Source organism: Genypterus blacodes, unplaced genomic scaffold, assembly GCF_046128005.1.
Source record: "Genypterus blacodes isolate CSIRO-AG114 ecotype Tasmania unplaced genomic scaffold, CSIRO-AGI_Gbla_v1 ptg000117l_1, whole genome shotgun sequence".
Taxonomy (NCBI): Eukaryota; Metazoa; Chordata; class Actinopteri; order Ophidiiformes; family Ophidiidae; genus Genypterus; species Genypterus blacodes.
Window position 1 is genome coordinate 147,267 of NW_027466920.1, and position 27,658 is coordinate 174,924.

A 27,658-nucleotide genomic window follows, 5' to 3' on the forward strand; every position below is an offset into this window, starting at 1 on the left:
TGACTTAGCAGAAAATGCTGTGTGAGGCGTCTCTTCCATCAGCTGCTGGCCTTGAAAGGAAAGACTCACCGCTGTGTTCAGCTGTAGGAATAAGAGTCCAGACGACTGAAGCCCTGCTCGGACAAAACAAACACTGAGGTCTTGATAGATCTTAGATGCCTGCGGGTAAAACAGAGACGTGAGCGCAAACAACAGCTGCATCATCACAGTCGTGTTTACTTACCCAGTCTGTAGTTCCTCATGCTTTGTTGGAATTTGGATCCCGGGTGTTACCGTGCAAGACAGCTACGATCAGCCGGGATCCCAGCTGTGAATTCCCCCCAAAGAAAGGCTTCCAAGACAAATGAAACGATGTGTATCTCTCATTCACAATCTTGATTTATTTGTGAACAAAAACATAAACACCTGCTCTAAGACAAGTGTTTTTATTTTAACAGCATTCAGATTTCAGGTTAATTCTCACCAATTATCAGTTTAAATATAATCCATTTCCAAGATCAGTATTACCTGATATTCAGGTAATACTGATCTACATTGCTTCTAGATCAGACGACTGTCCACTGGCACCCCACTCTGAATGTCTCCAGTGTTTCTACCTGTTGCATTAAGTTTCAATGCATCCCTACACGCCGCAAGCCACCCATGATCCTGCCCTCTCTTTTTGTAGTTTTTGATGAATGTTAAACCGTCCGGCTATTACAAATACTGCAGATTATGGAAACGGATTTTGAGTGTTCTGTGGTCAAACCAATCAAACAATCCAAATTCAACCTCTGAAAATCAAAGCCTACGTATTGTAAACAAACTACAATTAACCGTCAGCTCAAGGTTTCTATACATTAATTCCTTATTGCGCAACATTAGGTGCCGACACTCCTGAAATTCAAAAAAACATACCGGCCCAGTTGCAAGGATAGAATGAGTAATAAAACTACATAATCTCCGACAAAACGTGCAGGTTACAGCAGCAAACAGGCTGGATCAGATGAAATTGAAGTTCTTGTTATTTAAGTACTTGATTCTTTTGAAAATTTTTCTTGAAGTTTTTTTATTAAGTGAAAGAAAGACTTATAATCAAGAGGTGCAGCTTCGCCTCCGCTGCATGAATAAAAACAACCTTTCCTATCCAAAATACTGTGCAGCTCGATTCTTTACATTCATTCGTGGTCTGTGTGAGGTGATTTGTCATGATACAAAAGCATATTGCATTTGTACCTTCTTGTGAAAAAAGGGCAGCTATTGCTTCTCAGTTACAATTAGTTACATACGACGATCCAACGGGTACAAAACTGTGCACAGACCACTAATAGCAACTTGGCTGGTTTAGGCTTAGGTACTGGATGAGGCACTTCAATGATGAACGAGTTGAAGAAATAGCAGCGTCATCGTCATGCTGGTTTAAGTTTAGGCCTACGTAAGGGAAAACCTTCACGCCTTTGTGCTTTGACCATTAGACAAAGGTTCCACCTCTGCGTTTGATGCCACCGGGTCAAGTTCGGTGGGTGTGGCCTGGTCATTGGCACCCCCCTCACCGCAGGCTTGGCTTCTACAGTGACGGATGATGACCACACCAGCACAGACCAAGTAGACGACAGTGAGCACGGCAAAGTAGACGAAGTACACCAGAAACTGTAAGAGACCATTAAAGTGAGAAGAAGAAATGTCACAACACATCTATGCTTTTGTGCTTTTGTGTGTGTGTGTGTGTGTGTGTGTGTGTGTGTGTGTGTGTGTGTGTGTGTGTGTGTGTGTGTGTGTGTGTGTGTGTGTGTGTGTGTGCATCTCTGGATCCATCCTCTACTCTTCTATACGTGGACATTGATGTATACAACATATTACTTCACTTATCCCCGTAGTTTCGTCTCAAACATGCTTCTTAAGTACTGAGCGTCTATGCTTTACCTGAGATCGAACGTCTAGAGCGAGGCCCCTCATGTCAGAAATGATCAGGTTAATAATGGCCTTCAGGATGGTCCCCAAGAAGGTATTAATGCCAAACACCAAGCCACAGAGCTCCCTGGTGAGCGACGATGCTATCTGGAAACTGCGGAGACACGGTAGAACTTAAGATCTGTGGCGATAAGCTGGTCCAGCAGCTCGGCTCTTTGTGTTGGGCACTCACATGGCAATGGGCACCAGGAACTGGTAGAAGCCCCTGAAGACCACGTAGGCTACGTAGCAGACCCAGATGTTGTCTGTGGTGTACATGAGGAGCACCAAACCCGCCTGCACAGCTGTGATGACACCGATGACCAGCTCTGACCAGACGTTCCATCGGATCTTAATGAATCCCGCCGCAAAAGAAGTGAATGCACCTGAAGAAGAGAAAAAGGTTACAAACCCTGAAGGTGTTCAGTCATATTTTCATCTGAACAATCAGGGCAACAATCTGTTCTATCATTACGGATAAACCTAATTCATGTCACGGTGTAATCATTGACGAGCTGTGGTGAATGACGTGAGAGACTTTAAGACTTTTATAGCCGTTTGAAGGGCAATTACTTATGTAATCATGCAATTGCACAGCAATCACATACAATTGATATTTGTCTTGCATTTAGGAGATCTAAACACATGACTGCTACAACATAATGGAGACGTACAGCGGCTACACATGACGTTGAAACTGAAACCCAATTGCTCTACGTAGAACATGAGCCAGTGAGTGTATCAATATATATTAAGTGTCTTTCTTAGCTGCGGAGAAGTTGCTCACTCAGTAAAGTCGAAGCTGCCTCCACTCCCCCGTTGTAAACACGCTTGCTCTCAGTGGGCGTGTCGATTTTGCTCCAGAGGATGTGAACGTAAAACAGCACCAGGTAGTAGCCTGTGGAGTTGAACACCCACCATAAGGACCAGAGCCTCAGGTTGGGCCTCTTCAACACATTCCTCACCTCCGGCAACATCTGCACAAAGATAGAATCCTTCCAGCAGCTCCGACGGCGGGGCGGCGAGGACGGCACGCCTTCGCTCCACGTCATCTTGGCCAGTTCTGCCTTTGTGGCCGAACACATAGGAAGTTCTTTTTGCTCCGGATGCCGCGTACGGTTGAAATACAAAGAGCGTTTAGGCCAAGGCAGGCAAAGCGAGAGGAGCAAGCCGAAGCTGACAAAGGCCAGAGACACGGCGTTGAGGGTGAAGTAGCTGACGTTGCCGAGAGACATGCACAGCTGGCCCAGCACCGAGCTGGTGAACACTCCCATGAGCACCGAGGAGCGGGAGTAGCTGGCCACGCGCTGGTAGAGGTCTGGGCTGACTAGGGAGAAGATGTAGGAGGAGTAGGCCACGCGACAGGCCATGTGCATCCCGTAGAAGAACTCCATGAACTGCATCTCCAGGAGAGTGGTGCCCAGGAGCATAATGAGCCAGATGGCCACCTGGCTGAGGCCTTGAACGACCAGCACCGGTTTGTAGCGCAGGAAGTCTGTCAGCAAGAACGCCGGCACCAGTACGGCCATGTAGGAGTACGACACCACGGGGGTGATCTCATTGGTCACCTGGAAATGACACACAGGTGAAAGAGACACATCAAGAGGACAGACGACGACAAATTCTGCAACTTGCCAAAACCTCAACTATTGCTTCCTGCCACGTGAAAACAGTGAATTGACACATTACATGGAACATCACGTGAATGAGGACTAGTAGGTGTTTATGTACTTCACCCTGTACATTTAAACAAAAAAGCAGGCAGGAGGAATTTAGTGTTAAAGTAACAGAGGTGCAGTGTGGGTTTAAGAAGGTAAATGTTTCACTGTTTTGGCAAAACACCGTCGAAGTATTTAACATTCTCCACTCTCGCAGGCGGCTAGCCGGGTAGACAGTTTTGAGCCTGAGGACATGCACGTGTTTCGCAATTGAACAGATTTTAGTTTGACATGTCACAACAAATGCTTCCTTATTTCCAAACCACTTCAGAAGGAATAATCCTATAAAGTCTCCAATGACCCACTTTGGAGGAATGTGAACTCTGACCACCCTTGTTTGGATTAGCAAACTCCCCAGTGCATTCATCAACCGGTCCTGGATAATGAATAATGCGGTTAAACATCTTCATCACTTGTTTACCGGCCACCATCTACTCTCACTCTTTACACATTCTTAAACCAGTCGCCCAGCTTTCTATTCCTCCACACCAAGCATGCAAAACACACACACACAATGAAAAGATACATGAGTGTGGGATGATTAACCTGCTGGCGGGTGAAGTTCTTCTCAGAGCTGAGTAGGTACGGCGTGATGAAAGGCTCCCCGGGTTTTATCGACGACATGAACCCATAGAAGCACACAAAAATGACGGACAGCTTCCAAGTTCTGGCCTCGTTCGCCTCCTCTGGGGAGTCGACGGGGGGAGACTCGGCGTCTGAGACAGAAGCAGCCATCTCTACAAGTCCTGGCAGCTCTTCACATGAGGACTCCATCTCTCTCCCCGCCGCCTCCAGTCCGTCTCCGCCTCCTGACAAGTTATTGGCGACCATCCCACAGCTGGCCGGTTCCTGGAGACGCCTCTGTTTTGCGCCCGCTGTACTTACAGTGCTTGGTTTGGAATTCAAATGAAATTAGGAATTGAATGTAAAAACTCAACCATTTGGGTTTGTCAAAAACGCACTGTGTTGTTTTTTTCAAAGGTGAGGATCTGTCTGCCTGACGCCAGGGGCTTCATCGATGAAGACAAGGGAGGTCAAATGTGCCTGTAGGAGAACGAGGTGATCTTGGCTCCATCCCCCAGGGTGACAATGACTGAACGCTGACTATAAGGCAGCAGGATATGGAGTTACTGTGGACCTGGAACAAAAACAATGTTAGTCAGACAGAACACAAGTGACATGACTGCAAGACATAATAGGAAGCGTTTGCGGAGATAGATGAAATTGCAATGGCTTGTAATTACTCAGACATTAGGTGATTTATCTTCAATAAAAACTTTTATGAGCCGTTCTTAATATATTCTGGTTTGCAATTCTTATCTCTGCTGAAGAAATGATGACAGATTGGACGTTGAGCTGACTGACTGAGCGTGCTGACTAGGCAGACGATTGATGGCCGATATGAATGAAACGAAATGAAATAAATCGACTGAAAATCAACTCAATGCACAGATGTCTGATGTATAAATGTTTGTGTGTGTGTGTAACTGGTGGTTCCGTGCAAGAAACACTTCGATTCTTCCCGATGACTGAAACTGATTATATATTTGCCACAATTCACAAAACTCCAACATTATAACGGTAGTCGGAAATACTGAGCAGATTGGGACTGGACATGTTCATCACTAAAGTCTCTGGTCCCGTTTTAAAAATTGAGCTGTGGGCTCAGAAATAACGTCAAACTGAACTTTAAGAGAACCCAGGTAAAGTCGTCTCGTCTACGTCTCTGTAAAACGACGTGTCAGGGATTCTACAGTTACATAGTAAACAAGTTGCGCAAGCAAGAGTGGGGGGGGGGACATAGTTTGCACTTTAGGTTGTTAAAAGACAAAAGTACCAAGAAAAGAAACGACAGCAAAATGTAGAGCTAAATTATGTCTGCATGCGTCGCGTTAGCTGCTTAACTCACTGAGCGTTCTCTTATATTTAGCCCAACTCCTCTTATGGCGCTGACGTGAAAGCTGGTTATGAAGTTAACGCTGCGACCGGCCCTCCGTACCGACCCGTTTATATTGTTTCAAATGCGTTACTTACGACTCATTTGAAGCATGGCGTTCTTTTTTCATGTGTGAGGAGTAGCATGTATGTATCCCGCGGTTGTCATTCATTAGACTGAGCAGCATGTATGAAAGGCGCGCAGCGATATGCATGCTGGGAAATGTAGTTGTAGTCACGAATGACGACTTTCCACGTTGACACTGCTACTGTCGGTCTTTCTTTCTTTTCCGTCTTTCTTTCTTTCTTTCACAAAATACAACTAGAGAAGACACAATTGAAAAGCCTTTTATTTCATCCCTGTAATAACTTGAAGTGATCAGACTTTTATAGCTTTTTAATGGAAACTGAAGCGAACGCGTGTTACTGCAATATGAAGTACATCCAGTAGAGGGCAGCAGTGCACCTCAATGGACAGGCAGGCTTTGAGTAATGCATTTGTGACAAAGAAATATACCAAAACATATTCAAAGCACTGATTTTCTTGCATTGCGTTGGTTTGCAGCTGATGTCTTGTTCACATATGAAGATTTGTGTTTCAGCTTTCAAAGGAAAGCCCCGGTGCCATCTGAGGTCTGGGATGTAGACCTGCTGAATCTTGATCCTGACGTCCTTTCCTGTCTCAGTTTCCTCTGTAGAAGCTTTTTCAGTTTATTCCTGAACTTCTCTCCCACGAATGCGTACAGGACGGGGTTGATGCAGCAGTGGAGCAGGGCCAGACCATGGGTGATGGGCAGAGCCGCGTTCAATGATGTCCTCACAGCACAGGTGAAAAGTACCAGCTCTGCCCTGAGGAGCATGTCTGCTACCATTGCCATATGATATGGAGTCCAGCAGAGCATGAACACGATCACCACAGCTATGATCACCCGCATGGCCCGATGCTTATGGAAACCCCGGGTGCGCAGCAGCCTTGCGATGGTGATACTGTAGCAGGTTACCATGATAATCAGCGGGATACCAAAGCCAAATATATGGCGGAACCCTCGTGTCGCGGTTCTCCATGAGGTGGCGCTGCCGAAGTCGAATCTTTCAGAGCAAGTCATCGTGTCAGAGTCTGGTTCTATTCTGAAAGCATCATTAAAGAGGGCCGGCAGTGCAAGAGTACACCCAAGCACCCATACTGAAGCACAAGCAGCCCAGCTGCAACGCTGCTGCCGACTGTTACGAGACTCACTGGCATGCACAATCGCTATATAACGATCGATGCTGATGCAGGCGAGAAAGATGATGCTGGTGTAGAAATTTGCTTCGATGGTCAAGCTGAGGACCTTGCACATGAAGTCTCCAAAGATCCATCCTTGGATTGCTGCAATGGCCCAGAAAGGGAGCGTCAACACCAGCAGACCATCTGCTATAGTCAGGTGAATCAAGTACACGTCTGACGGGGTCAAGGCCCTTCTGCTGATGCCAATCACCCACCCCACCAACACATTTCCTGGTATTGCAAGCAAAAAGGAGGCCATGTAGATGATGCAGAGGGCCAAACTTGCAGTAAAACCCGGAGGTTTAGTCTCACATGATAAAGTCTTTGGATCCGGAATGTAGCGGCTATAATTATCTTGGATGGTATCGTTCAGTAGATCAAACCAATCCTCAATGTCGAAAGTGAACGACATGACTGTATGGAAGACAAAAGAGCAGGTTAATATCATACTCAAATAAACTCTTTTGTCTAACATAAAATCGTAGTGCAGTGCAGACAACCAAACAAAGCTTATTGCAGTTAAAGATCTTAGTAGGTATTACTTTCACTAAACATGTGATATTTTCACTGCACAAATCCATGAGTGAAAACTAGAATCAGTTCAGGCTCTTACCTTACAGTATGCTACCTTGGCCGTAAATCTCAAAGATGGAAATAACTTGACATCCAAAGGCGTCAGAGAGTTTGAACATCCTTATAAGAGGGCAGGACAAGGTGTTTTACACTGATTGGCCACATTTCCTGTTTCCTAACCCAATATTTCATTGCGTGTTTGCGAGATTTTGTAAACTAATTTGTGTAACTTTGGTTCATCAAACCCTCAATTGCTCCCCCCTCTGCGAAGGGTGGTAATATGATGTAAGTCGCTTTGGATAAAAGCGTCTGCCAAAATGATCGTAATGTAATGTAATGTACTTTGGTAGCGTTTTAGCACCATCATCATCAGACATTAGAGCCCTGATATTGTTGTCAGGACAACAACAACCTTCTCCATGTCATTAAAACAAAGCAGCTGATTGTGGACAGCATGTGGAGACGTATTTTAAAAACCTTTGTGCTGTGATACGGTTCTTTGGGTAATCAGCAGTGTGTGGAAAGGTGTTTCACAAAACACATGTAACTTTGTTCTCATTTTTGCATTTGTAATAGTCCAGTAACATTCCGTCAGTTTGTTCCTTCCTAAAAGTGATCGTTTCCTAAGAGATTGGCTGCCAGATTGATTTAGAAAAATATCAAATTTCTTTGTGAGAATATCAAATTCTCTCAGAAACAGAATAAATATACAACCTCAGATTGACCAAGACAAATGTTTCAAAAGCAAAATGAAGCAACAGGTGAATTTCTTTTCAGTTATTTAACAGAAAAGTACTACTGTAGATGAAAGAAATCAAAGATATGATTCACTCGTCTTTTGAGTTGGATGCTCGTGACTAAGATCAGTAAGAATGCATTAGTAACAACAACGTCCTCCTCCTCCTCCTCCTCCTCCTCACGCTACAGTAAAAATGAAGTACCATTATGCAAAACCAAGTCTAGGAATGTGTTACTTCACTCCTCATGTCCCTTTGCTATCATAAATTTCGATGGTAAAGCAGACAGTACGCCTCCAAAGGCTCCAGACTACAACTAGACCGGCCTCCCCCCATCTGGAACAACACCACCCAGCTAGATGTTCCAGTTTTTAGTTTAGAACTCGTCAACCTCTCTTATCTCATTCCGGTCCAGGTCATCTTATACTGAAGAAATATTTAATTTTGAAATTGAAATGGATCTAGAAAAGAAGATCTTCAATCATACACAGAGCATAAATAAATGATAATATTTCTAGGGCAATAAGTGCCTTTGTGTTTCATATTTTTGTGGCAAAGCAATAACTAATTATAAATACAGAATTTAATGAAGAAAGAAATACAAAACACAAATACTACAAAAATGCAAAGAGATCTAGAATGATTTTGCTTTTGAGACAGTTTTCAATAGCTTTAGAACCTCCATCATATATGAGGTGGATGTTATTATTTAGTTTTCATGGAGAAACGTTCAGAAGGTGGTCAAACGTGTTATTACAAATTTATAACCGGCAAAAGTGCGGGCGCCCTTGTTTCACGGGGTCCTGAGTGTGAAATACGCGGAAGTGACAGGCGGAAGTACCCCCGACGGAAGCGCTCTGTGTGTCAAAGGAGGAAAAAATTGGCAGGAATTGACACAAAGAGGTTAAAATCCCGTAGAATAACCTCGCTCTCTCCCCCTTCTCCTCCACACCAGCGATGATTCTGTTAGAAATCAACAACCGTATCATAGAAGAGACGCTGTCGTTGAAGTTCGACGGCGCATCCAACGGGTGAGCGATCATTGTTGCACCTGGCTAGCGTTGCTAACAGCGGCTAGCTTCCCGTTTCGCTCACAGGCGGAGGTGATGGCTTGATTAAGTGATGCATGCGGGGTTATAGATGCGGATCTTTTAGCACTAACGGTGTTGCAAAATCGAGCCACCGAACCGAATGTGTGTGTGGGCTTTCGAACACGGAGACACCCAAGGCTTTAGCTTGCATGCTACGAGCCTCCGTGGCTGATCCGCCCCGAGCTGGGGTGTGTCAGCGCCGGTGTGCTGCCATAAACTGTGACCCTAACAAATATATTCCATGTTAATATATCTGACTATTTGCTCCACTTCGACCCCTTAAAGAGCATACAGAAATAAAACTATTTGAATTTTGTATTTCTTATTTCGTCGCCGAGCTTGAGAGTAGCGAGTTGAGCTATATTGTAGCTAATTTCTTCCCTTTAAACACAGCTCCTTGTGATCCTTTAATATCACATCACAAGCTACAAGTTAACGGCTGATGATTTGCTGCAGAAGTGTTTGTGTCAAACATCCTAAGTAATGTCGCTGACGCCCTCGGGGAACACATTTGCACGGGTAACAGTTTTTGTCCCTACAGTTTTTCGGCGCAGATAACGGAAAGTGCCCGTATGTGTGCTACCCTTTCCCACAGATAATGTACAATTAACGCGCGCGGGGTTCCTTCCGTGGAGGTGATATTGTTATTTATTTATTTATTATTATATAGTCTCCCGTTTCGGTGCGTCAGGTCCAGTTTGCGGCTCTCTGTCCGCCGGCCATCGCCCCTTTTTCTTCCTCTTTCCGCATTCCAGCAGGCAAGCACAGTCAAGCAGAGAGGAGCCTGAGCTCACTATTCTGCAGCTGAACACCGTGTGCTGTCAAAGCTGGGGGGGGGAGGGGGGTTTGAAATACATCCAATCCAATTCACGTTCTATTTTCAGCTGATGTAACCTGTGTGGTTATTGCAAATCCACTTGTCTTTGTCCTTGAAATCAGCACATCCAGCCTTGAATTGATGATTTTGTCGGGTCACTTTCCAGAGTTTAGTTCAGCACTCTTGAATCAATGTTCAAGTGAAGTTTATTTGTATAGCTCGATGTGTCAGGCTCATTATTTAACCAGAAGTATGACAGAGAGATCCACCTGGGTCCTCAAAAGAGAAAATCATCAAAGTGTCATTGCGAAACCAAACGAGTGGCACCAAATCTCCGACTGGGATCACGGCCCGGCTGTCCTTGGTAATCTGCTCTGTGTGTTCTCTACTCTCTGTGGTTTTATCTGTAGGACGGTGTGTTGCACGTGGAGACTTTGCTGCATTTACAAAACGAACGTTGCCCTCATTTTTGACCTCTAGTTTTGTTTCCTCCCTTCAGAACCAAACCAGAGGCTGTGGACGTGACCTTCGCAGGTAAGAATGTTCACATACCAGCACAGCGTTTACGTCTTTTTCATCTTTTCCTGCTGGGACAGCGGCCGTGACCTATGACCCGCAACATGTCCAGCAGTAGTCATTTTGGCGGTTCTTTACGTCCTCTTCAGGCGGTTAATGACCTCTTCTTCGTGTTGTCAGATTTCGATGGCGTCTTGTACCACATCTCCAACCCCAACGGGGACAAGACCAAAGTGATGGTCAGCATCTCCCTCAAGTTCTACAAAGAGCTGCAGGAGCACGGAGCTGACGAGGTGCGAGACACACACATGAGAAATAGGATGTGGACATACTTGTGGTGTTGTCGTTAAAGTGTGTGAATTCGTCAGTTGTGTGTGACTTCCAAAGTCTCCAATTCTCGTCTCTGAATTTTGTTACGTGGTTTCTATCTTAGATTCCATTCGAATCGTTTTGATCGTCTGAGTGTTCAACTTTTGGTTTCATGTTCTACTTTTGATTCTTCTTATTTACATGGAAAAACTTACACACACACACACACACACACACACACACACACACACACATATATATAGAGCAGAGCAGCAGCGTGGCCATGTAAGGAAGAAAGAAAGCAGCTGCCGGGGCTTCTCTTAGAAACAGGAAGTGAGCAGCGCGAGTCACCCCGGGCGAGGAAGTGCTGACTGCGAGCCGGTTTGTGAGCCTTGGCTGCCATCCAGTGTCTGCTCGCTTTGTTCCCTGCAGACTCTCCCCAGCGCAGATGAGAGCGGCGGTCTCTCTGTTTGTTTCGCTCATTCGCAGACGCTCATAAAGGACTCTGTTGTTCTGTTCTGATGTTAGTAAGGAGCGCAGATTTATGATCAATTCCTCGCCGTCACATTTAAGACCTTCAGAGTTGTAACAGAGGAGCGAAGGGTTCATTATCACAATACCTGTACGCCATTCCACAATGACAGGTAGCCATTAAGAGAGGAGCACTGGTTTGTATCTGGGGCCCCTGCAATTAAGCCGATAGAGACCACGCCCCGGCTCCTTCCTGCCAACATAGTGGTCTTTTGTTCCGTCGCTACTACGTGTTGCTATCTCGCCGATCTTATTGTCCATATAGATGTTTGAGCTGTTTCCGCTGAGGCGCCTGCCCGTGCGTCTGTGCGGCGGTTCTCACGGGGCCAAGTTTGACAATCTGGCGCACGTGCATGATCATCTGTGGTGTTCAGAGCTCAGATGAACTCCTCACAGGCTGCTGGAATCTTTTAAGTTTCAGCCCCGTTTCCTCTGTTACTGCTGCATGTCTGTGACTTGTGACTTGTGTTGTCTTCATGTTATCAAATCAAGCTGATGTTCTTTTTACATTCCAGCTGCTGAAGAGGGTCTACGGGAATTTCTTGGTTTCACCTGAGGCGTGTAAGTAGTAAAGCTTCTGCCTGTCACCGACGTGAAATGAGGTGTTAATAGTTTGACCCCAGTGAGGCTCCGATGCTGAAGTCGTCCACAGTCTGTATCGTCTGACTTCTGATCCTCCATCTCTCCCTGCGGCGCTCCTCCTCCTCAGGCTACAACGTGTCCCTCCTCTACGATCTGGACGCCCTGCCCGGCAACAAAGACGATGTCGTCCACCAGGCGGGCATGCTGAAGAGAAACTGCTTCGCCTCGGTGTTTGAGAAGTACTTCAAGTTCCAGGAGGAGGGCAAAGAGGGCGAGTCGAGGGCCGTGGTCCACTACAGAGACGACGAGTCCATGTAGGCATCCGCCGTGGGGGACGGGGTTTAGATCTACGTGGCGCGGTAATCCTCGTTTTTTTTTTTTTTAACTCCCGACTCTGTCTCTCCTCAGGTATGTGGAGGCCAAGAAAGACCGGGTGACGGTGGTATTCAGCACGGTGTTCAAAGACGACGACGACGTCATCATCGGCAAAGTCTTCATGCAGGTCGGTGGCGGCAAACGCGCGGCGCCGGACCGCGAAGCCTTAAGGTGGCGGTGATCAGACTCACACTCCTTCTGTTCTCCGCGCAGGAGTTCAAAGAGGGCCGGCGAGCGAGCCACACGGCCCCCCAGGTGCTGTTCAGCCACAGGGAGCCGCCTCTGGAGCTGAAGGACACGGACGCCGCCGTCGGGGACAACATCGGATACATCACCTTCGGTCAGTGCCCTGCTGCCCCCACACACACACACACACACACAAACACACACACACGCCCTCACTGACAAACCTGCACCTTTCAGACTCAGTCTCATGCTTGGTGTGTTTGTGTTCTGTCCCTGCGTCTCCAGTCCTGTTCCCTCGTCACACCAACGCCAACGCCAGAGACAACACCATCAACCTCATCCACACCTTCAGGGACTACCTGCACTACCACATAAAGTGCTCCAAGGTGAGCTACGGTGGTCCGCACGCCCCTGATTGTCGGAGACGTGTTCTGTCATCGACGTTCCGCCCTCTCACCCTAATCACAGGCTTCAAGCTCTTGATCCCCCCCCTAATAACAGCGCAGCATCTGTTGTAGGCATCGTCGTCGTGTGATCATACAGGTTTTGGCAGTGGCAGCTGTTTTGTGTACGTCGGACAGGAATGAGCTGTGCCTCAGATGCCACTCTAATCCCTTATTATGTGCACTTCTCCTCGGTACTGACATGTGAGAGTGGCTTTGGTGTCGTTTGTTGTCATTCAGATAAAGGAATCGTTCTCTCATGTGCAAGTGCAGACGACCAAACTGGCCAATCAAGCGAATCTGGATCAGCGACACATATTCACCATCAAAACAACATCTGCGTTCAGCGACCTTTGCAGGAATGCAGGAGTACAAAGCTGAAGGAGAAGAAGAAGAAGAATAGAGGGAGATGTGTATGAGCTCACGTCTGTGTCTTTGTCCGTCCCACAGGCCTACATTCACACGCGCATGAGGGCCAAGACGTCGGACTTCCTGAAGGTGCTGAACCGCGCTCGGCCCGACGCTGAGAAGAAGGAGATGAAGACCATGTCGTAAGTAACCGCCCAAAAAGAGATTTGGGCCTGCAGAAAACACCTGAGTTGCGTTTGTGGTCGAAAGTAAAACATGGCCACATTTTCCGTGTTTACCAAAGCCGCGCGGAATGTTTCCCCTCCTTTTTTGCGATAACCCAGAGTTTCCCAGGATAGATCTGTTTTGTCCTCTTGACCGCAGTCGGCAGCTGTAAACCCGTGTGTGCTTTGTAGGTGTGTGTCCGTGGGGAGTTTGAGGTGATTCAGGGTGGAATGTTTACAGGTCTCCCCCCACCCCCGTTAAATCCCAGCACTCCTTCAGACACTCACATGTTATTATGGTTGTAGCCGCAGAGGCGACGCTGAAGCCACAGGCTTTGTTCTGTGGTTAATGTGTAACGGAGGAAGGGAAACGCCGCACGTCCCAGTTTCGATAAGGGACGATTGAAACCAGCTAAGCAAAGAGCTAAGCAGGAGGTTGACGTTACCTGAATGCATCATCTTCTTCAAATCAATCGTGTGTGTGTGTGTGTGTGTGTGTGTGTGTGTGTGTGTGTGTGTGTGTGTGTGTGTGTGTGTGTGTGTGTGTGTGTGTGTGTGTGTGTGTGTGTGTGTGTGTGTGTGTGTGTGTGTGTGTGTGTGTGTGTGTGTGTGTGTGTGTGTGTGTGTGTGTGTGTGTGTGTGTAACATGGCCATGTCTGTGTCCCATACTTTTCTCTTAACACCCACTTTCTGTTGTTTTCCATTTCCAGCGGTAAGACTTTCTCCCGCTGAGGCCGAGGCCCCCCCCACCCCCCTCTTCGTGGACGAGGTCGAGCGCTCTGCACAGACAGAGACTCGGCCGCCACATCGGACAGGACTCCAGGAACAACGCCTCTCTAAAGCCCCGCCCACCACCACCATGAACCCCACCCCACCCACCACCCCCCCAAAAAAAGATGTCCCCGTCTTTCTTTTTTGTCATTTTTTTTGTTTTGTTTGTTTAAATAAAGTTGGCTCTTCTTTACAGGCTGTACAGCTTGATATCATGGAAAAAGGGCATTTCCTTGCTTTGCATAGTTAAAGAGAATTATTAGTCCTATATAAATATATATATGAAAAATTTTTTGATACAATATCTTTTACTCCATTTGGTACTCTTGCTCTCTCCACCCCCCCAATGACCCAGACACACACCCCTCGCCCCCAGCACCGTGCTGTCTCCACGCAATCCCACTCTGCTCTCTTCCTCCCTCTTCATCCGTGCTCTCATGTCATATGTACCATTTGTCAAAAAAATAATAAATCGCTCTTACAAACAGTGCATCTATGGCCGTTTGGTGTTTTTGATCTCAGAAAGAATCGGATCAGTTTGGATGGGATTCATCAATTGTGTGACTTTTGACACAATATTGGAACGATTACAGTCACAGATGATGGAGAGCAGCGGAATGGGAATAATGGAAATTTCCCAGAATACTCTATTTGTTATCATCCACATGGAAGATTCTAGTTAGATAGTTAATTCTATTTAGCCACAAACTGAGTTTACTTTTCAAATATCACTAAGGTTTTGTGTAGCTTTACATTCATCCTTTTCATGACTGAATTGGATGTGTTTATAAGGACAACTGCATCTTTTAGAGCTTTGAATTCTGCTTGCTTATAACATTTGATCCTCTCACATCATTCTTGAGTCACATAGGCACTTTGAGACAACATGCTGCTGGAAACAAGTATTTATTTCACTCACATCAGAGGAAATACAGTGAAACAAGCCACGATTGCTCCATAAACTCAAGCTACAGGCTCTTCATCCTTCATTTCCTTATCATTCTCAGACTCAGAGGAGGACGAAGAAGAGGAGGAGGAGGAAGAAGATAATGAACCCCTCTTTGTTTTGGTTTCAGGTGCCTCTTCTTTGTTGGGGCTGTTGCTTGGCGCCTGGTCTCCATCCTCCGCTTTAGGGGGTTCGGCCTTGTTGGGGGCGGCGGACTTGTTGGTGGGGCTTGTCTCCTGCTTCACAGCGGCTTCTTCTTCTTTTTGATCTTCTTCCACCCTGTCAGGCTCTGGGCATTCTAGAAGAGGGAGAAAAGGGGATGACTCATATTTTGAAGCTTTGTTGGCCTTTGACCTTTAACACCACAGACGACAAACTCCCAGAACGCACCTGCATTTACCATGAAAATGGCTTCTGATTGGCATTCATGTTAAGGTTCATGCGTGTGACTGCATGCTGATGCAACGTTATTATTTGTGACAGAGTGAAGTGAGGGTTAGATTCCAGCTGCTCTCTGGCCTTTAATCAGAACGACAGACATGGGTCAAATTCAGATGCAATCAAGGTTTTTTTTTCCAGCAAGAAAAGGAGCCAATTGGGTTTCCATGACAACATCTGACAGAGCAATTGACCCAGGTCCACCTTGGCTGTAGTGAAACACTTTCGGATGCAGTGATCCAAATCAAGGACTTACCACTCTGTAGCGCTTCTTCTAAAGAAAACTCCAGGCTGTCGGGGAAGAAGAGCGTGAGCGCACCGACACTAGCGTTGATGAAAGCGTCCCGCCCCCCCAAAGTGAGACCCTACCTTTCCTCCTCCGGCAGGGTGCCGTGCAGCAGGCGCTGGTAGTTGCCGATCTCCGCCTCCAGCTTCATCTTGACGTACAGCAGGTCCTGGTAGTCGTCTCTCTGCCGCTCCACCTGGTCCCTTACCTGGCTCAGCTCCGCCTCAAGAGCCAGCACCTTCTGGTTGAGGCGCTTGAGCTCGTTGCCGTAGCGTCTCTCCGTGTCCTTCAGGGTGTCCTCCAGAGAGTGGATCTTAGGGGGCGAGAAAAAGGACACCAAGGTAATGCTGCTATGGAGTGGTCTAGCTTTTCCAGTTCCTAGTTTGTTTTGTTTTATAAGACCGGTTCCAGGTGGCACAGTGTCTTATTGAGAGATCTGTTTTGAAGTTAAATTATAGGTTTGAAAGGAATGCTCATGAACATGGCAGGTTGGTAAACAAACCCGCAGGCACTTCTCTCATTCCTGACATGATAGAAGAATGACACGGCGGTCTTTAATCTGCGCAGGAAGCATTCCTGATTTATGTTCTGAACCAGACGATTTTTGCAGACAGGGGTCAAGTATGAATTTGGATGTGTTTACCCTGGAGAGCATCGCCTGGATGTCAACCTCCACCTGCAGCCTCTGTCGGTTCAGCTCGGTGAGCTCGGTCTTTCCGCTCTGCAGGGCCTCCGTGTTCTGGGCCACCTCCACCCTGATGTTGTCGAACTACCGAGGGAGAAACAAGAGAAATGGTGAGATGAGAGAAGGAGAGGAAAGAGGCGACACACTGACAGGAGGGAGACAGACGCACCTTGCTGCTGTACCAGTCCTCCATCTCCCTCAGGTTCCTCTTGGCCAGTTTCTCATACTGTTCGCGGGTCTTGTTGAGCATCTCGCCCAGGTTGGAGTCCTGTGAATCCATCTGCACGTCCACGTTGGAGTCCATGATCTTGTCACGCAGCTCAGCAACGTCCTACAAAAACAAATAGTGCTGGGAATCACACTTTTATGCTTTTATGAATGCACCACCTCAGATATGGTTGTTGTGGGATGGTTTCCAGCCTGACCTGCTTGTGGTCCTCCTTGAGGTTGGCCATCTCCTCCTTCACAGACTCGATCTGGTTCTCCAGCTGCATGCGGTTCATCTGGGTGTCATCGATGGTTTTCTTCATACCCAGCAGATCCTGCTCGATCGCCCGCCGCGCCTTCTTCTCAGCATCCAGCCTGCAAAAGCAAGAAGGAGAAGAAGCCCGACACTTAAACACAACACGGCTTTCACTATCTCATATGTGATGACTGGAATTACAGACTCATAAGAGGAACTCTGAACACCCACTTAGACTTGAAGTCATCATCAGCCAGTTTGATGTTGTCCAGCTGGAGGAGCAGCTTTGCGTTCTCCAAGGTTTTGTCTTTGACCTGACGAGAGGAACAAATGATGTCGTTAAAACTGAGATAGATAGATAGATAGATAGATAGATAGATAGATAGATAGATAGATAGATGGATAGATGGATAGATAGATAGATGGATAGATGGATAGATGGATAGATGGATAGATGACCTTCTCTCTGAGGGCAGCCAGGGGTTTCTCTATCTCATCCCAGTCTCTTCCATCAGGGGCCCCCCGCTTGGACAGGATGTCCTCGATCTGCTCCTCCAGGTCCCGGTTGTCCTTCTCCAGATGTTTCACCCTGTCCAGGTACCCGGAGAGACGCTCGTTCAGACCGCGCATCGTCCTCTTGTCGTCCGCGGCCGCCTTCGCAGCAGCCGGGGAGGCGGCGGCGGCGGCGGACCTGGGGGGCGCGGGGTCCCTGATGATCGCGTCCGGCTCGTTGCGCAGCACATTGCGCAGCCCATCCAGGGTGGACACGGACGCCCTGGAGCCTCTTCCCCCGGCTCCCCCGAACACGCTGGCTGGAGTTTTCCTGGACATGACGGCGGCTGACGGAGAGGCAAGAGTTGGAGATGGAGGCGCACCTGATCGGGTGGAGGTGCGGAGGACTCAGGTGCGGATTTATACCAGGCAAACTAGCGGAAGGATCCAGCCCCAGTGACGCCATTGGCTCCCCAGTCCGGCACCACTCCCCAATAAACTGTCCCAGAGTGGAAAATCAGGTATTTCATGTTAATCTTTTCATCTTTATGGTGAAATGTCGTACTTGTCCTCTCGGGATTGGACGCGTGTGAGGTTCTGGGAGGTTCCGGCTGGTCCTGCTCGCTTTAAAAGCAGCTGGTCGCAGGTGTGCGGGTGTCTTCTTCTTCGCTGCTCTTGTCTCCGCAGTCCAGCTTCAAACTTCCACAGGTGCAAACATGTCCAAACCTGGAGGATACAGTAGCCAGTCCTATTCCCCGGCCGGCAGGGCGGGGGCGACCAAGAGCTACCCGACCGTCGGGCCCCGCGACCCGGACCTGCTTACCCCTATTAAGCCTCATCTGGACCCGCAGGACCAGACGGCCAAAGCCAAGGAGAAGGACCAGATGGTTGGACTCAACGACAAGTTCGTTGCTCTGATTGATAAGGTCGGTAACAAACCTATTGAATACTTATTTTAAAAAAAAACAAATAATTAACACATAAAACAGTGAAAAAGACGTCAAGGGAATAGAATCGTTGATATAGAAAAATCATACTTGGATCATAAAACCATTAAGGAAATGCATATTAAACATCTTAAAGTAGTGTGTGTTTTTATTTTGCTGTTGGATTCATGAATATAATTCTGTTTTTTTTAATTCTGTTTATTAATGTATTCATGCGTTCACACACAATGATGCACATAACAAACAACAACAATGTAAAGTCCCGCGCGCCTCCATACCATGGTCTACGTAAATAGACATATGGCGCTGTCTTGTGGCAAGAACAGATAACTGCAAGGACCCAATAGGACCGAGCTCTTCTGTTGGTCTCTCATTGAGTTATTATTTATTAGATGTTTCTCTCATTAATTTTCTGTCTCTATCCGTGAAGGTGAAACACCTGGAGGACAAGAACAAAGTCCTTGAGACGCGGCTGAAGCTCCTCAAAGAGCAGGATGACTACAAGGGTGACATCAACGACATCGTGAGGCAACTGGAGAACGAGCTGCTGCAGCAGGTGGATGGTCTGATCAGAGACCAAGCCAAGCTGGAGGCCGAGGTCTACAAGAACCAGGCGGAGGTGGATAAGACCAAGCAGAGGTCAGCAGAGGTCAAGAGGTCAAGGACTGTCAGGGTCCTGGGTTGCTTTGGATGATTCAATTGTTTTCTCTTCTCCTCAGGTATGAAAATGAATTAGAGAAGAAAGCTGAACTGGAGAACGACTTTATCCTCACCAAAAATGTAACAAACTTCATTCACTCTTACACATGGTGAATACTGGAAAACCCACAGGGGAATAAAGTGTGTGTGTGTGTTCTGACAGGATGTAGATGAAGGTCACTTAGGGGCAGTGAAGTTGGCTCTGGAGCTGGAGGACCTGATGGGAAAGCTGGAGTTCCTCAGATTGGGTTTTGATGAGGTAAGCCTGAGACCCGGTGACCCGGCCGAGCTTCAAGTTAAGGATGGTAACGAAGAACGCGTCTCCTTCTGTGTGCTGTAAACAGGAAATAAAGGAGCTGGAGTCGCAGGTCCAGAATAAGACGGTGATCATACGGAACAGCTGCAAACGCTCGCTGGACATGGATGAGATTGTTGAGAACTTCAAGAAGCAGTACGCCGACATGGCTTCTCGATCCAGAGAGGATTGTGAGCTTTGGAACCAGAAGAAGGTGAGAAGTTTTATACTTTTTAAAAATCTTATTCTTGTGGAAAATGTTGGAGAAAAGCATGAGGTTTACCAGAAACGTCCTCTTCAGATGGATGCCATGATCCAGAACGCAGGACAGCGAGAGCAGGATGTGCGTGAGGTGAAGAAGGATATCTCAGACATGCTGCGTCTCATCCAGAGACTCAACGCGGAGCTGGAATCTCTCAGGAAGAAGGTCGCTGTCACACACTCACACACACACACACTCTGAACTGAAAAGACCCAAACAAGACGTCACACCTTCATTTTTGTCCTACAGAAAGAGAATGCGGAGAAGGACGTGGAAGACATGGAAGTGGAAGGCCAGAAAAACCTGGACCAGGCCCGGGGGGACATCGTTCAGCTGGAGGAGGCCTTGAGACGGGCCAAGCACGACATGGCTCGACAGATCCGCGACTACCAGGAGCTGATGAACCTCAAGCTCGCTCTGGACATCGAGATCGCCACCTACCGCAAGCTGCTGGAGGGAGAGGAGCAGAGGTGTGTGTTTTGTGTGTGTGTGTGTGTGTGTGTGTGTGTGTGTGTGTGTGTGTGTGTGTGTGTGTGTGTGTGTGACTCATTCATGCATTCATGTACTACAAACAGAACCACACAAACTAAAAGCTCTTTCCTTTATCTCTCTGAAGGATGGAGAGCCTCACCCGTCAGTCAGGTAAGAGACATTTTGCGTAATTCCATCTATTTCTTAACTAATTCCACATATAGAACACACTTTTTTTTTACCCAGAATGCATTCACTTTAGTTCGTTTTTGGGCCACAGTTCAAAATCTGTCATTATGAAAGGAGAGCTCGTTCCTGTTGCTGCAGCAGTGACTCCCACTGGAGTGGGAAGAATGCAGGATCTGGGCGGGGCTTTGTTTTGTGTGAATGTGGCCGTATAGCTGGAAGTTCAGGCTACATTACCCTTAACCTTGACCCTTAAAACAGGATTTCTTCACTCATATGATGTCGTTCAATTCGGGGGAAAATAACAGATGGACAAAATTGGGGGGAAAAGGGGGAAAAACGCGGAAAAAGATCAAGTTTGTTGTTTTTTAAGGAAAATTCTTTCAATTCCCGTGTCATACAGGAATAACTAAACAAACTTGCGTAGGTTTCATCCACGCCAACATTCTCTGGTTGTTTTGTGTTTGGTGTCTCACTAAAATCACCTCTCTTTCGCTCAGATTATTAAAACAAACCCACCAATCCACGCAATCCTTGCTTGCACGCAGACACACGCTCGTTGTCGAGGCAATGGCCAGCCGAGATGACACAACCCACAGTCCCCAAACCAACCGACCCCGCCAACAACAAACGCCTGCTGATCCGCGTGGAAGTTAAGGCTGGGAAAGTCGTGTCGGAAAGTTCCTATTACACGGACGAATGAGGCGGGAAAACGCATCCTCACACCAAAACTGGGTGTATTGTTTGTTTCTGTTTGTTCTTCTCTGTCTGGAAGTTTCTCGGCGATGTGTGCGACACAAAAACATCTGCAACTGCAAGAATATTTGAGGAATAAGAAATAAAATGGATGACTTGTAGAAATGTGTCTTTATGCCTGAAACACAACAAAGTAACTGAAAGTATTGGTGCTGTGAGGGGAATAAAGAAGGGAATAAAAGGAATAAACTAGACGGAAAGTTGTGACTCCTCCTCTCGGTGATGATTATATAACTGTTGCTGTTAAAGCGCCACCATCAGGTCGATTGTCGTCATTCTTAGCATCGGTAGTGAGGTCATGCCTGCTCAACTTTTGCCGAGTAATTGTAGCAAAAAAGCGTCAGAGAGATTGAAAAGCCAAGATGGAGCTGTGACTCCTGTGGTCAGTACAGCGCCACCTTCAGGACGACGGCTGACCTTCTGCTCCGGATGATCTTCAACCTGCCCGCCAAGTTTCAGAGAGTTCAGAATGAGACAGAGAGTAATTTCTCTCCTCTTCCTCCTCCTCCTCCTCATTTCCCTTTCAGTTTAAAGCTGATGTCAGCACTGAAACGTCCGATTGGCTTCATGCAACGTTTTATCCAAATATGGTGAAAATAGGACTCTTGTGATTTTCACTTCAAGCTGATTTTACCGAACAGAATCGAGATTGGATCCTCCGCGGTCAGTTTACGGCTGAGGCCAGTCTCACGCGTGTTCTTGCTGTAATCTCTCCTCGTGTCCTCTAGATGTCGCTCTCCCTGCATACCTGCGTGCAGATAAACACCGGCGAGGTCAGCTTGGCAGTACAAAAGAGCACCACAACTGTGTATACAAGACGGATTCAGTACAAGAGCCACTTTATTTCCTTTTAATCTATCAACAGTGTGGATTTACATCAGGCATGGATAGAGAAACAAACCCGACAAGCCGCTTGGTTTTGATGGAAATGTCTGAATGTGTTTTCTTGTCAGATGGTTTCCTCAGACACAAAGGCGTCTCTTACACGTCCTCTGATGCCTGCGTCCGTCTCCATCTGTCTCTGAGCTTGTGGAACAGTTTATTGGCCGGCTCCGTGTACTGCCTGTTTGCCAGGCCGAGCATGAGCGGCACGACAGCCATGCTGCCGATGCCGGTGCACGACAGCACGATGTGCGTGGTGGAGCTCCATTTAGTGTCGCTGATCAGGAACGCCACGCACACGTGCATGTAGATGATGTACGGAACCCAACAGGCCAGGAAGGTCAGCGACACGGCCACCACGCAGCGGGTGTAGCGCATGTTCAGCCTCTGCTCCCGGTCCGAGGCCTGACTCCCGCGCTCCACCGAGCGATGGAGGCGGCAGATGTCCTTCAGCTGGCCGCGGGTGATCCACAAAACGCGGCCCGTCATGCCTGCGATGGTGAGAATAGCGGGCAGGACCAGGCCGTACACCTCCAAGTAGATGAAGGCGTTGGGGAAGACGCGGCGGTAAGAACAGCAAGCGGTTCCATTTGTTGAACAGTTCGCCAACAGTGCCCCCTTTTGGCTACCGGCGCAACAGCCGTTCCAATCCGGCGCTGTCCAGTTGTTCCACCCGAAAGCAGGCAGTGAGGCGAAGAGCAACGGCGGCGCCCACAAGATGAGCAACGCCAGGGGAAAGCTGCGATGCATCCACAAGTTGCTGTAATGGAGCGGATTGACGATGCATATGTAGCGCTCGTAGTGAACCATCACCAGGTTGAACAGAAACGCCAGGAAGAGGAAGTTGGGAAAGACATGAGCCACCATGCAGGCGCTGACACTCAGCTCGCGGTTCACGCCCATCAGCGGTATGAACGGCAGCGCCACGCCCGTGCACAAGTCGGCCACCAACAGGCTGAGGAAGAAGTAGTTGGTGGTGTTGTGAAGCTGGCGGTTGCAGGCGATGCCGAGGATGATGAAGAGGTTGGCCAGGATGATGGAGGTGGACAGCGGGACGGTGATGGCGTAGATGAGCTGCTCGCCGGACAGCAGGGCGCGGGAGTCGTTGCAGTCCATCGTGGGCGACGTCTGCGGAAGCTCGCCACCTTACAGCTCGTGTGGACTCCCATCAAGATGCAGGGAGCCTGTGTGGACAGACAAACGGTAAAAAAGGTGCACAAGCTGACATTACTGCCCCCCCCCCCAAGAGCCGTCGCCCCTCCCCAAGGAAAAATGGCTCAAGTGCGGCCCTGGAATTTGGGACAGAATGAATCGTTAATCTGATCCAGGAATGGAAACGATCAAAGAGTGACGCTATATACTGTAAATAGTGTATAAGAAGATTTGTAATTAAACATATATTTTAGTAAACGTGCCACTAAAACCTTCTAATTATTCAGGGATGTAGTTTTTATTCTCCTCCTGATGTCTTCACGGGATAGAAACGTGGCAAATGGAAAGAGGAAGAAGATATAAAGAGAAGAAGAAGAAGAAGAAGCGCGTCGTGGGGCGACAACCGCACGTCACCGCGTTCGTTACATAACAGGCCTAAACGACAACACGTGAGATCGACGACATCGTGCTGCCGTTCAATAATTAATAAGCAACGATTCTGGAATTACAGCCGCCTTTGTGTTTGTCAAGAGTTCAGTCAGTGGTAATTAGGAGGTTTGTACTGTATGTTGTTGTTCTGTGTGTGCGGACCTACAAAACAAACCGCACCCATATATGGCAAATAGATTCATGTCTATAGGCAGATGATGTTGTTTATAAACTCTCTCGCTCTCTCTCTATCACACACACACACACACACACACACACACACACACACACACACACACACACACACACACACACACACACACACACACACACACACACACACACACACACACACACACACACACACACACACACACCTTGCAGTAGGTTAAAGGGGATTTTAGCGGTTGTAATTTTGGCATTTCTGAGTCACAAGATGTTTTTTCTAATGCCTATAAAGTTGGACATAATTCAATGAAAAGGTTTAAATCCATAGAAGAAGAGTGTTTCAAACATCACAGCCTTCATCCTGTCTGGTTTAATCTGCTGCTTTGTGTGTAATTCTCTGCAGCTTAAAGGTTTAAAGGTGAATTAAGCTGTGCAAACATCACATCAGTCATAATTCTACAATCTGTCTCATTTAGAATTGTAATAATAGTCGACATCATCATGGGCGATATAAGGCAGGAATACAACTATGTGTGACTATGAGGGAAGATAAAGCAGTCAAATGATCTTTTACCTATTTGGGATCCGGTGTGGCTGAAGGTTTCTCGTAACCGCCGTGTGTGAAATCCACAAACCCAGACAGAAGCTCCAGAATCCAGCAGGTGCTGAAGCTCCCGCATGCTCAGGTCCTCTGTGGCCCCAACCCTGAGACAGACCGAGACAGAGCAGCAGGGAGGGGGGGGGGGGGGGGGGGGGGGGGGGGGCGTTCCTCTCACAGAGACACTTTAAAGGGGAAGTGAGAGCTGCAGGAGGAGGAGGGTCAGCATCTGTCCCCTGAGCTTTCTGTCTGTTCATGCTGTGGACACGGCAATGACGCTTGACCTACTAAATTGTTGCTTCACTACACCTCCATGAATGGAAGAGGATGGAAAGCTGTTAACACCGCAGCTTGTAAGGGAGAAGAGGACTCCAGGGGGTCACAACAAGAGGTTTGGCCCCGAGATGTGGGACACTCCAGGCCCCAGTTCTTTCTTCATGGTGTCCTCCTCCATGGTGTCCTCCTCCATGGTGTCTTTCTTCATGGTGTCCTCCTCCATGGTGTCCTCCTCCATGGTGTCTTTCTTCATGGTGTCCTCCTCCATGGTGTCCTCCTCCATGGTGTCTTTCTTCATGGTGTCCTCCTCCATGGTGTCGTCCTCCATGGTGTCTTTCTTCATGGTGTCCTCCTCCATGGTGTCGTCCTCCATGGTGTCTTTCTTCATGGTGTCCTCCTCCATGGTGTCCTCCTCCATGGTGTCTTTCTTCATGGTGTCCTCCTCCATGGTGTCCTCCTCCATGGTGTCTTTCTTCATGGTGTCCTCCTCCATGGTGTCCTCCTCCATGGTGTCTTTCTTCATGGTGTCCTCCTCCATGGTGTCGTCCTCCATGGTGTCTTTCTTCATGGTGTCCTCCTCCATGGTGTCGTCCTCCATGGTGTCTTTCTTCATGGTGTCCTCCTCCATGGTGTCCTCCTCCATGGTGTCTTTCTTCATGGTGTCCTCCTCCATGGTGTCCTCCTCCATGGTGTCTTTCTTCATGGTGTCCTCCTCCATGGTGTCGTCCTCCATGGTGTCTTTCTTCATGGTGTCCTCCTCCATGGTGTCGTCCTCCATGGTGTCTTTCTTCATGGTGTCCTCCTACATGGTGTCCTCCTCCATGGTGTCTTTCTTCATGGTGTCCTCCTACATGGTGTCCTCCTCCATGGTGTCTTTCTTCATGGTGTCCTCCTACATGGTGTCCTCCTCCATGGTGTCGGCATCCTTGGTTGTTTCAGCTCAATTCTTCTCATTTAATTCTCCTTAAAACAAAGTCTACCACCAAGCTGCTGTTGTAGTTCAGACGACAAATCTATTTGGCTTTCTGCTCTAAAAGTACATTTCCCTTTTCTCCTTTAAATTGATTTGGAAAGTCAGTCTATACTTCCCCAGGTAGGTTAGAAGCCAAGCTGAGATGGATCTGCTCCTCGTATTTGGCCTCCGGTCTGATCCCAAACATATACATCCATAGAGTGTGTACATCTGGCTTCATAACAGCTGTCACACACACACGTCTGGTATTTAAACACAGCTTTCGGATAGGCGGCCCGGCCACTGACGACGACGAGCCAAACACGGAAGCCTGCTGAGGCGTGGAGCTGGGAGATGGACGAGCTGGAGCCAGATAATGCTTTTAAACACAACGTTCCTAAACCCTCAGAGAGACAAAACGCAGAGGACGCCAAACGACAACATCTTCACCCTGGGAATGGGAAGCGGGGGCAGGTTGTTTCCTGGAAGTCGACGAGCTCCTCGGCAGTAACTGAACGATCTAATCAGGATTATGTAAACATAGCAGGAGGGTGGAATGTAATAGGATTGATCTGAGGGCCACTGCAGCTTCACTCACAAGGGAGAGGAAAACAGGGAAGAGGAGAAGAGGGAAGTGTCCGGAAAAGAGTTCCGAATTCTTCAGAAAATCCGTTTTAAATGAGACAAATATATGTATAAATATTTTCCCACTTTTTTTCCTATTTTGTCATTGTTTTGCCTCCATGCTTCCTTCCTTACCTTTATCCTTTCCTCATCTCTTTTCCATCTCCCTTCTTTTCTCTCTTTTGATACTTTCACTGCTCGAGCTTGTAATCTGTAAGTACGAATGAAAATACAGAATTCCCTCTGAAATCAGCTTCGACCTTTGAACCTCAGCTTTTTACAAGTACGATGATTTTGTCGTGTCTCTGATTTGTTGTTTGCTTTGGCAGCAGCTCGGTCCCAGGCTGTCAACACGGCCGCCGTGACCAAAACAAGCTGCGATTTAATGCAACGCTGAGGTGATAATCCTCCAGCCACTCCTTTGTCTTCACACACACACACACACACACACAATGACCTTTGAAGCCAATCACACACACAGCAGTGATGGATGAGGAAAAAATCTCGTCTCAGCGGCACATTTGTTGTTTTCCCGGCTGAAGCCCTGAGGAGAGATTTGGATCCAGATTGTTGACAGGAAGTGAATGAAAAGTGACATTTTAAATCTACGACCATCGATAAAAGAGCAGATGTGTTACAAAAGATCAGATAAACGTTCTCGATGTGAGGACGCAGCTGCCCGTCTGATATATTCAACCATCACACTCAGTCCAGTCCTGCACAGCTTCACCCTTCTGGACTTGGGACTAACCTGTCTTGGCTTTGGACCTAACTTGAGACTTGGACCCTGACTTTGGACTTGTCGGTCTCCGCATCCACAGTGTGTGTAACTGGACTCTGTGAGGTCACATCCTAGTGCTTCCTGTTTCACAGCTGCTTCTGCTGCTCGATAAGAGATTCTTCACCTCATCAGACCTGTGTGTGTGTGTGTATGTGTGTGTGTGTGTGTGTGTGTGTGTGTGTGTTCTTTTTGTGTGTCCCCTCTGTGATTTATGCCCGCACACATCCAAATAGACTCTGACCGCTCCAGCTGACAGCCCTGGCGTGAGGAAGAAGCTACTTGTGTACAGGAAAACGACTGAAGGTTGTTTTCTACCGTCGCACCAAAAAGGGGGAGGGTGAGAAGGAGCGGCGGGGGAGGCCGGGTGGGGTTACACAAGGGAGGAAGAGGAGGGAGAACAATACGGGTAAAGCAACAGCACAGGTTTGGCCCCCGAAACGAGACTTTTAAACAAGTTTTTTTAAGTGTTTCACAAATACATAACAAAGATAATGGTGGCTTTTAGCAGGTGCTGTAAG

At 47.6% G+C, this 27,658-nt stretch overlaps 6 protein-coding genes across 8 annotated transcripts; 2 read left to right on the forward strand and 4 right to left on the reverse strand.

The window, feature by feature from the left end:
- Positions 1 to 369: 369 nt before the first annotated feature.
- slc19a1 (solute carrier family 19 member 1) lies at positions 370 to 5,773 on the reverse strand. Its single transcript, XM_076161838.1, has 6 exons — positions 5,682 to 5,773; positions 4,194 to 4,785; positions 2,717 to 3,497; positions 2,123 to 2,315; positions 1,903 to 2,044; positions 370 to 1,629 (listed from the first exon to the last, which is right to left on the reverse strand). The coding sequence occupies exons 2-6, from the start codon at positions 4,476 to 4,478 to the stop codon at positions 1,429 to 1,431; spliced, it is 1,602 nt and encodes a 533-aa protein (XP_076017953.1). The 5' UTR covers positions 4,479 to 4,785; positions 5,682 to 5,773; the 3' UTR covers positions 370 to 1,428.
- A 159-nt stretch (positions 5,774 to 5,932) lies between these two features.
- Positions 5,933 to 7,511, reverse strand: LOC143009775 (C-X-C chemokine receptor type 2-like). Its single transcript, XM_076161839.1, has 2 exons — positions 7,463 to 7,511; positions 5,933 to 7,263 (listed from the first exon to the last, which is right to left on the reverse strand). Exon 2 carries the CDS (start codon positions 7,259 to 7,261, stop codon positions 6,188 to 6,190), a length of 1,074 nt encoding a protein of 357 aa, XP_076017954.1. The 5' UTR covers positions 7,262 to 7,263; positions 7,463 to 7,511; the 3' UTR covers positions 5,933 to 6,187.
- Positions 7,512 to 8,969: 1,458 nt separating this feature from the next.
- Positions 8,970 to 14,842, forward strand: arpc2 (actin related protein 2/3 complex, subunit 2). The gene is made up of 10 exons (XM_076161863.1): positions 8,970 to 9,190; positions 10,567 to 10,601; positions 10,764 to 10,876; positions 11,939 to 11,984; positions 12,133 to 12,319; positions 12,414 to 12,507; positions 12,594 to 12,720; positions 12,852 to 12,952; positions 13,460 to 13,560; positions 14,292 to 14,842. The coding sequence occupies exons 1-10, from the start codon at positions 9,117 to 9,119 to the stop codon at positions 14,311 to 14,313; spliced, it is 900 nt and encodes a 299-aa protein (XP_076017978.1). The 5' UTR covers positions 8,970 to 9,116; the 3' UTR covers positions 14,314 to 14,842.
- Positions 14,843 to 15,242: 400 nt separating this feature from the next.
- On the reverse strand, positions 15,243 to 18,201 carry LOC143009791 (keratin, type I cytoskeletal 18). Of its 2 annotated transcripts, XM_076161864.1 has the most exons (8): positions 17,630 to 18,201; positions 17,402 to 17,484; positions 17,133 to 17,289; positions 16,877 to 17,038; positions 16,666 to 16,791; positions 16,106 to 16,335; positions 15,993 to 16,027; positions 15,243 to 15,596 (listed from the first exon to the last, which is right to left on the reverse strand). In XM_076161864.1, exons 1-8 carry the CDS (start codon positions 17,999 to 18,001, stop codon positions 15,316 to 15,318), a joined length of 1,446 nt encoding a protein of 481 aa, XP_076017979.1. In that variant the 5' UTR covers positions 18,002 to 18,201; the 3' UTR covers positions 15,243 to 15,315. The 2 variants fall into 2 exon arrangements, with proteins under 2 accessions (XP_076017979.1, XP_076017980.1); XM_076161865.1 differs by lacking the exon at positions 15,993 to 16,027 and having other exon boundaries at positions 15,485 to 15,596.
- Positions 18,202 to 18,286: 85 nt separating this feature from the next.
- Positions 18,287 to 21,120, forward strand: LOC143009793 (intermediate filament protein ON3-like). Its single transcript, XM_076161866.1, has 9 exons — positions 18,287 to 18,588; positions 19,040 to 19,248; positions 19,329 to 19,389; positions 19,472 to 19,567; positions 19,653 to 19,817; positions 19,905 to 20,030; positions 20,115 to 20,335; positions 20,482 to 20,507; positions 21,023 to 21,120. The coding sequence occupies exons 1-9, from the start codon at positions 18,379 to 18,381 to the stop codon at positions 21,028 to 21,030; spliced, it is 1,122 nt and encodes a 373-aa protein (XP_076017981.1). The 5' UTR covers positions 18,287 to 18,378; the 3' UTR covers positions 21,031 to 21,120.
- gpbar1 (G protein-coupled bile acid receptor 1) lies at positions 20,342 to 24,614 on the reverse strand. 2 transcript variants are annotated; one of them, XR_012964721.1, is made up of 3 exons: positions 24,484 to 24,614; positions 22,180 to 23,344; positions 20,342 to 22,026 (listed from the first exon to the last, which is right to left on the reverse strand). XR_012964721.1 is itself a non-coding variant. In XM_076161867.1 (2 exons), the coding sequence occupies exon 2, from the start codon at positions 23,274 to 23,276 to the stop codon at positions 22,260 to 22,262; it is 1,017 nt and encodes a 338-aa protein (XP_076017982.1). In that variant the 5' UTR covers positions 23,277 to 23,344; positions 24,484 to 24,614; the 3' UTR covers positions 22,033 to 22,259. The 2 variants fall into 2 exon arrangements, 1 of the variants encoding a protein (XP_076017982.1); XM_076161867.1 differs by lacking the exon at positions 20,342 to 22,026 and having other exon boundaries at positions 22,033 to 23,344.
- Between the last annotated feature and the right edge of the window lie 3,044 nt (positions 24,615 to 27,658).

Excerpts from the sequence above, each read along its gene's own strand:
- slc19a1 (XM_076161838.1), bottom strand. The coding sequence starts at position 4,478 with ATGGTCGCCAATAACTTGTCAGGAGGCGGAGACGGACTGGAGGCGGCG. Across the intron at positions 2,045-2,122 it reads TTCCTGGTGCCCATTGCCAT|TTTCCAGATAGCATCGTCGC; the intron begins GTGAGTGCCCAA and ends GTGTCTCCGCAG. Across the intron at positions 1,630-1,902 it reads CTCTAGACGTTCGATCTCAG|TTTCTGGTGTACTTCGTCTA; the intron begins GTAAAGCATAGA and ends GGTCTCTTACAG.
- LOC143009775 (XM_076161839.1), bottom strand. The coding sequence starts at position 7,261 with ATGTCGTTCACTTTCGACATTGAGGATTGGTTTGATCTACTGAACGAT.
- arpc2 (XM_076161863.1), top strand. The coding sequence starts at position 9,117 with ATGATTCTGTTAGAAATCAACAACCGTATCATAGAAGAGACGCTGTCG. Across the intron at positions 11,985-12,132 it reads CTTGGTTTCACCTGAGGCGT|GCTACAACGTGTCCCTCCTC; the intron begins GTAAGTAGTAAA and ends CCTCCTCCTCAG. Across the intron at positions 12,953-13,459 it reads ACCACATAAAGTGCTCCAAG|GCCTACATTCACACGCGCAT; the intron begins GTGAGCTACGGT and ends TCCGTCCCACAG.
- LOC143009791 (XM_076161864.1), bottom strand. The coding sequence starts at position 18,001 with ATGTCCAGGAAAACTCCAGCCAGCGTGTTCGGGGGAGCCGGGGGAAGA. Across the intron at positions 17,290-17,401 it reads GATGATGACTTCAAGTCTAA|GCTGGATGCTGAGAAGAAGG; the intron begins GTGGGTGTTCAG and ends TTGCTTTTGCAG. Across the intron at positions 17,039-17,132 it reads TCAAGGAGGACCACAAGCAG|GACGTTGCTGAGCTGCGTGA; the intron begins GTCAGGCTGGAA and ends TTGTTTTTGTAG.
- LOC143009793 (XM_076161866.1), top strand. The coding sequence starts at position 18,379 with ATGTCCAAACCTGGAGGATACAGTAGCCAGTCCTATTCCCCGGCCGGC. Across the intron at positions 19,390-19,471 it reads ACTTTATCCTCACCAAAAAT|GATGTAGATGAAGGTCACTT; the intron begins GTAACAAACTTC and ends GTGTTCTGACAG. Across the intron at positions 19,818-19,904 it reads AGCTTTGGAACCAGAAGAAG|ATGGATGCCATGATCCAGAA; the intron begins GTGAGAAGTTTT and ends CGTCCTCTTCAG.
- gpbar1 (XM_076161867.1), bottom strand. The coding sequence starts at position 23,276 with ATGGACTGCAACGACTCCCGCGCCCTGCTGTCCGGCGAGCAGCTCATC.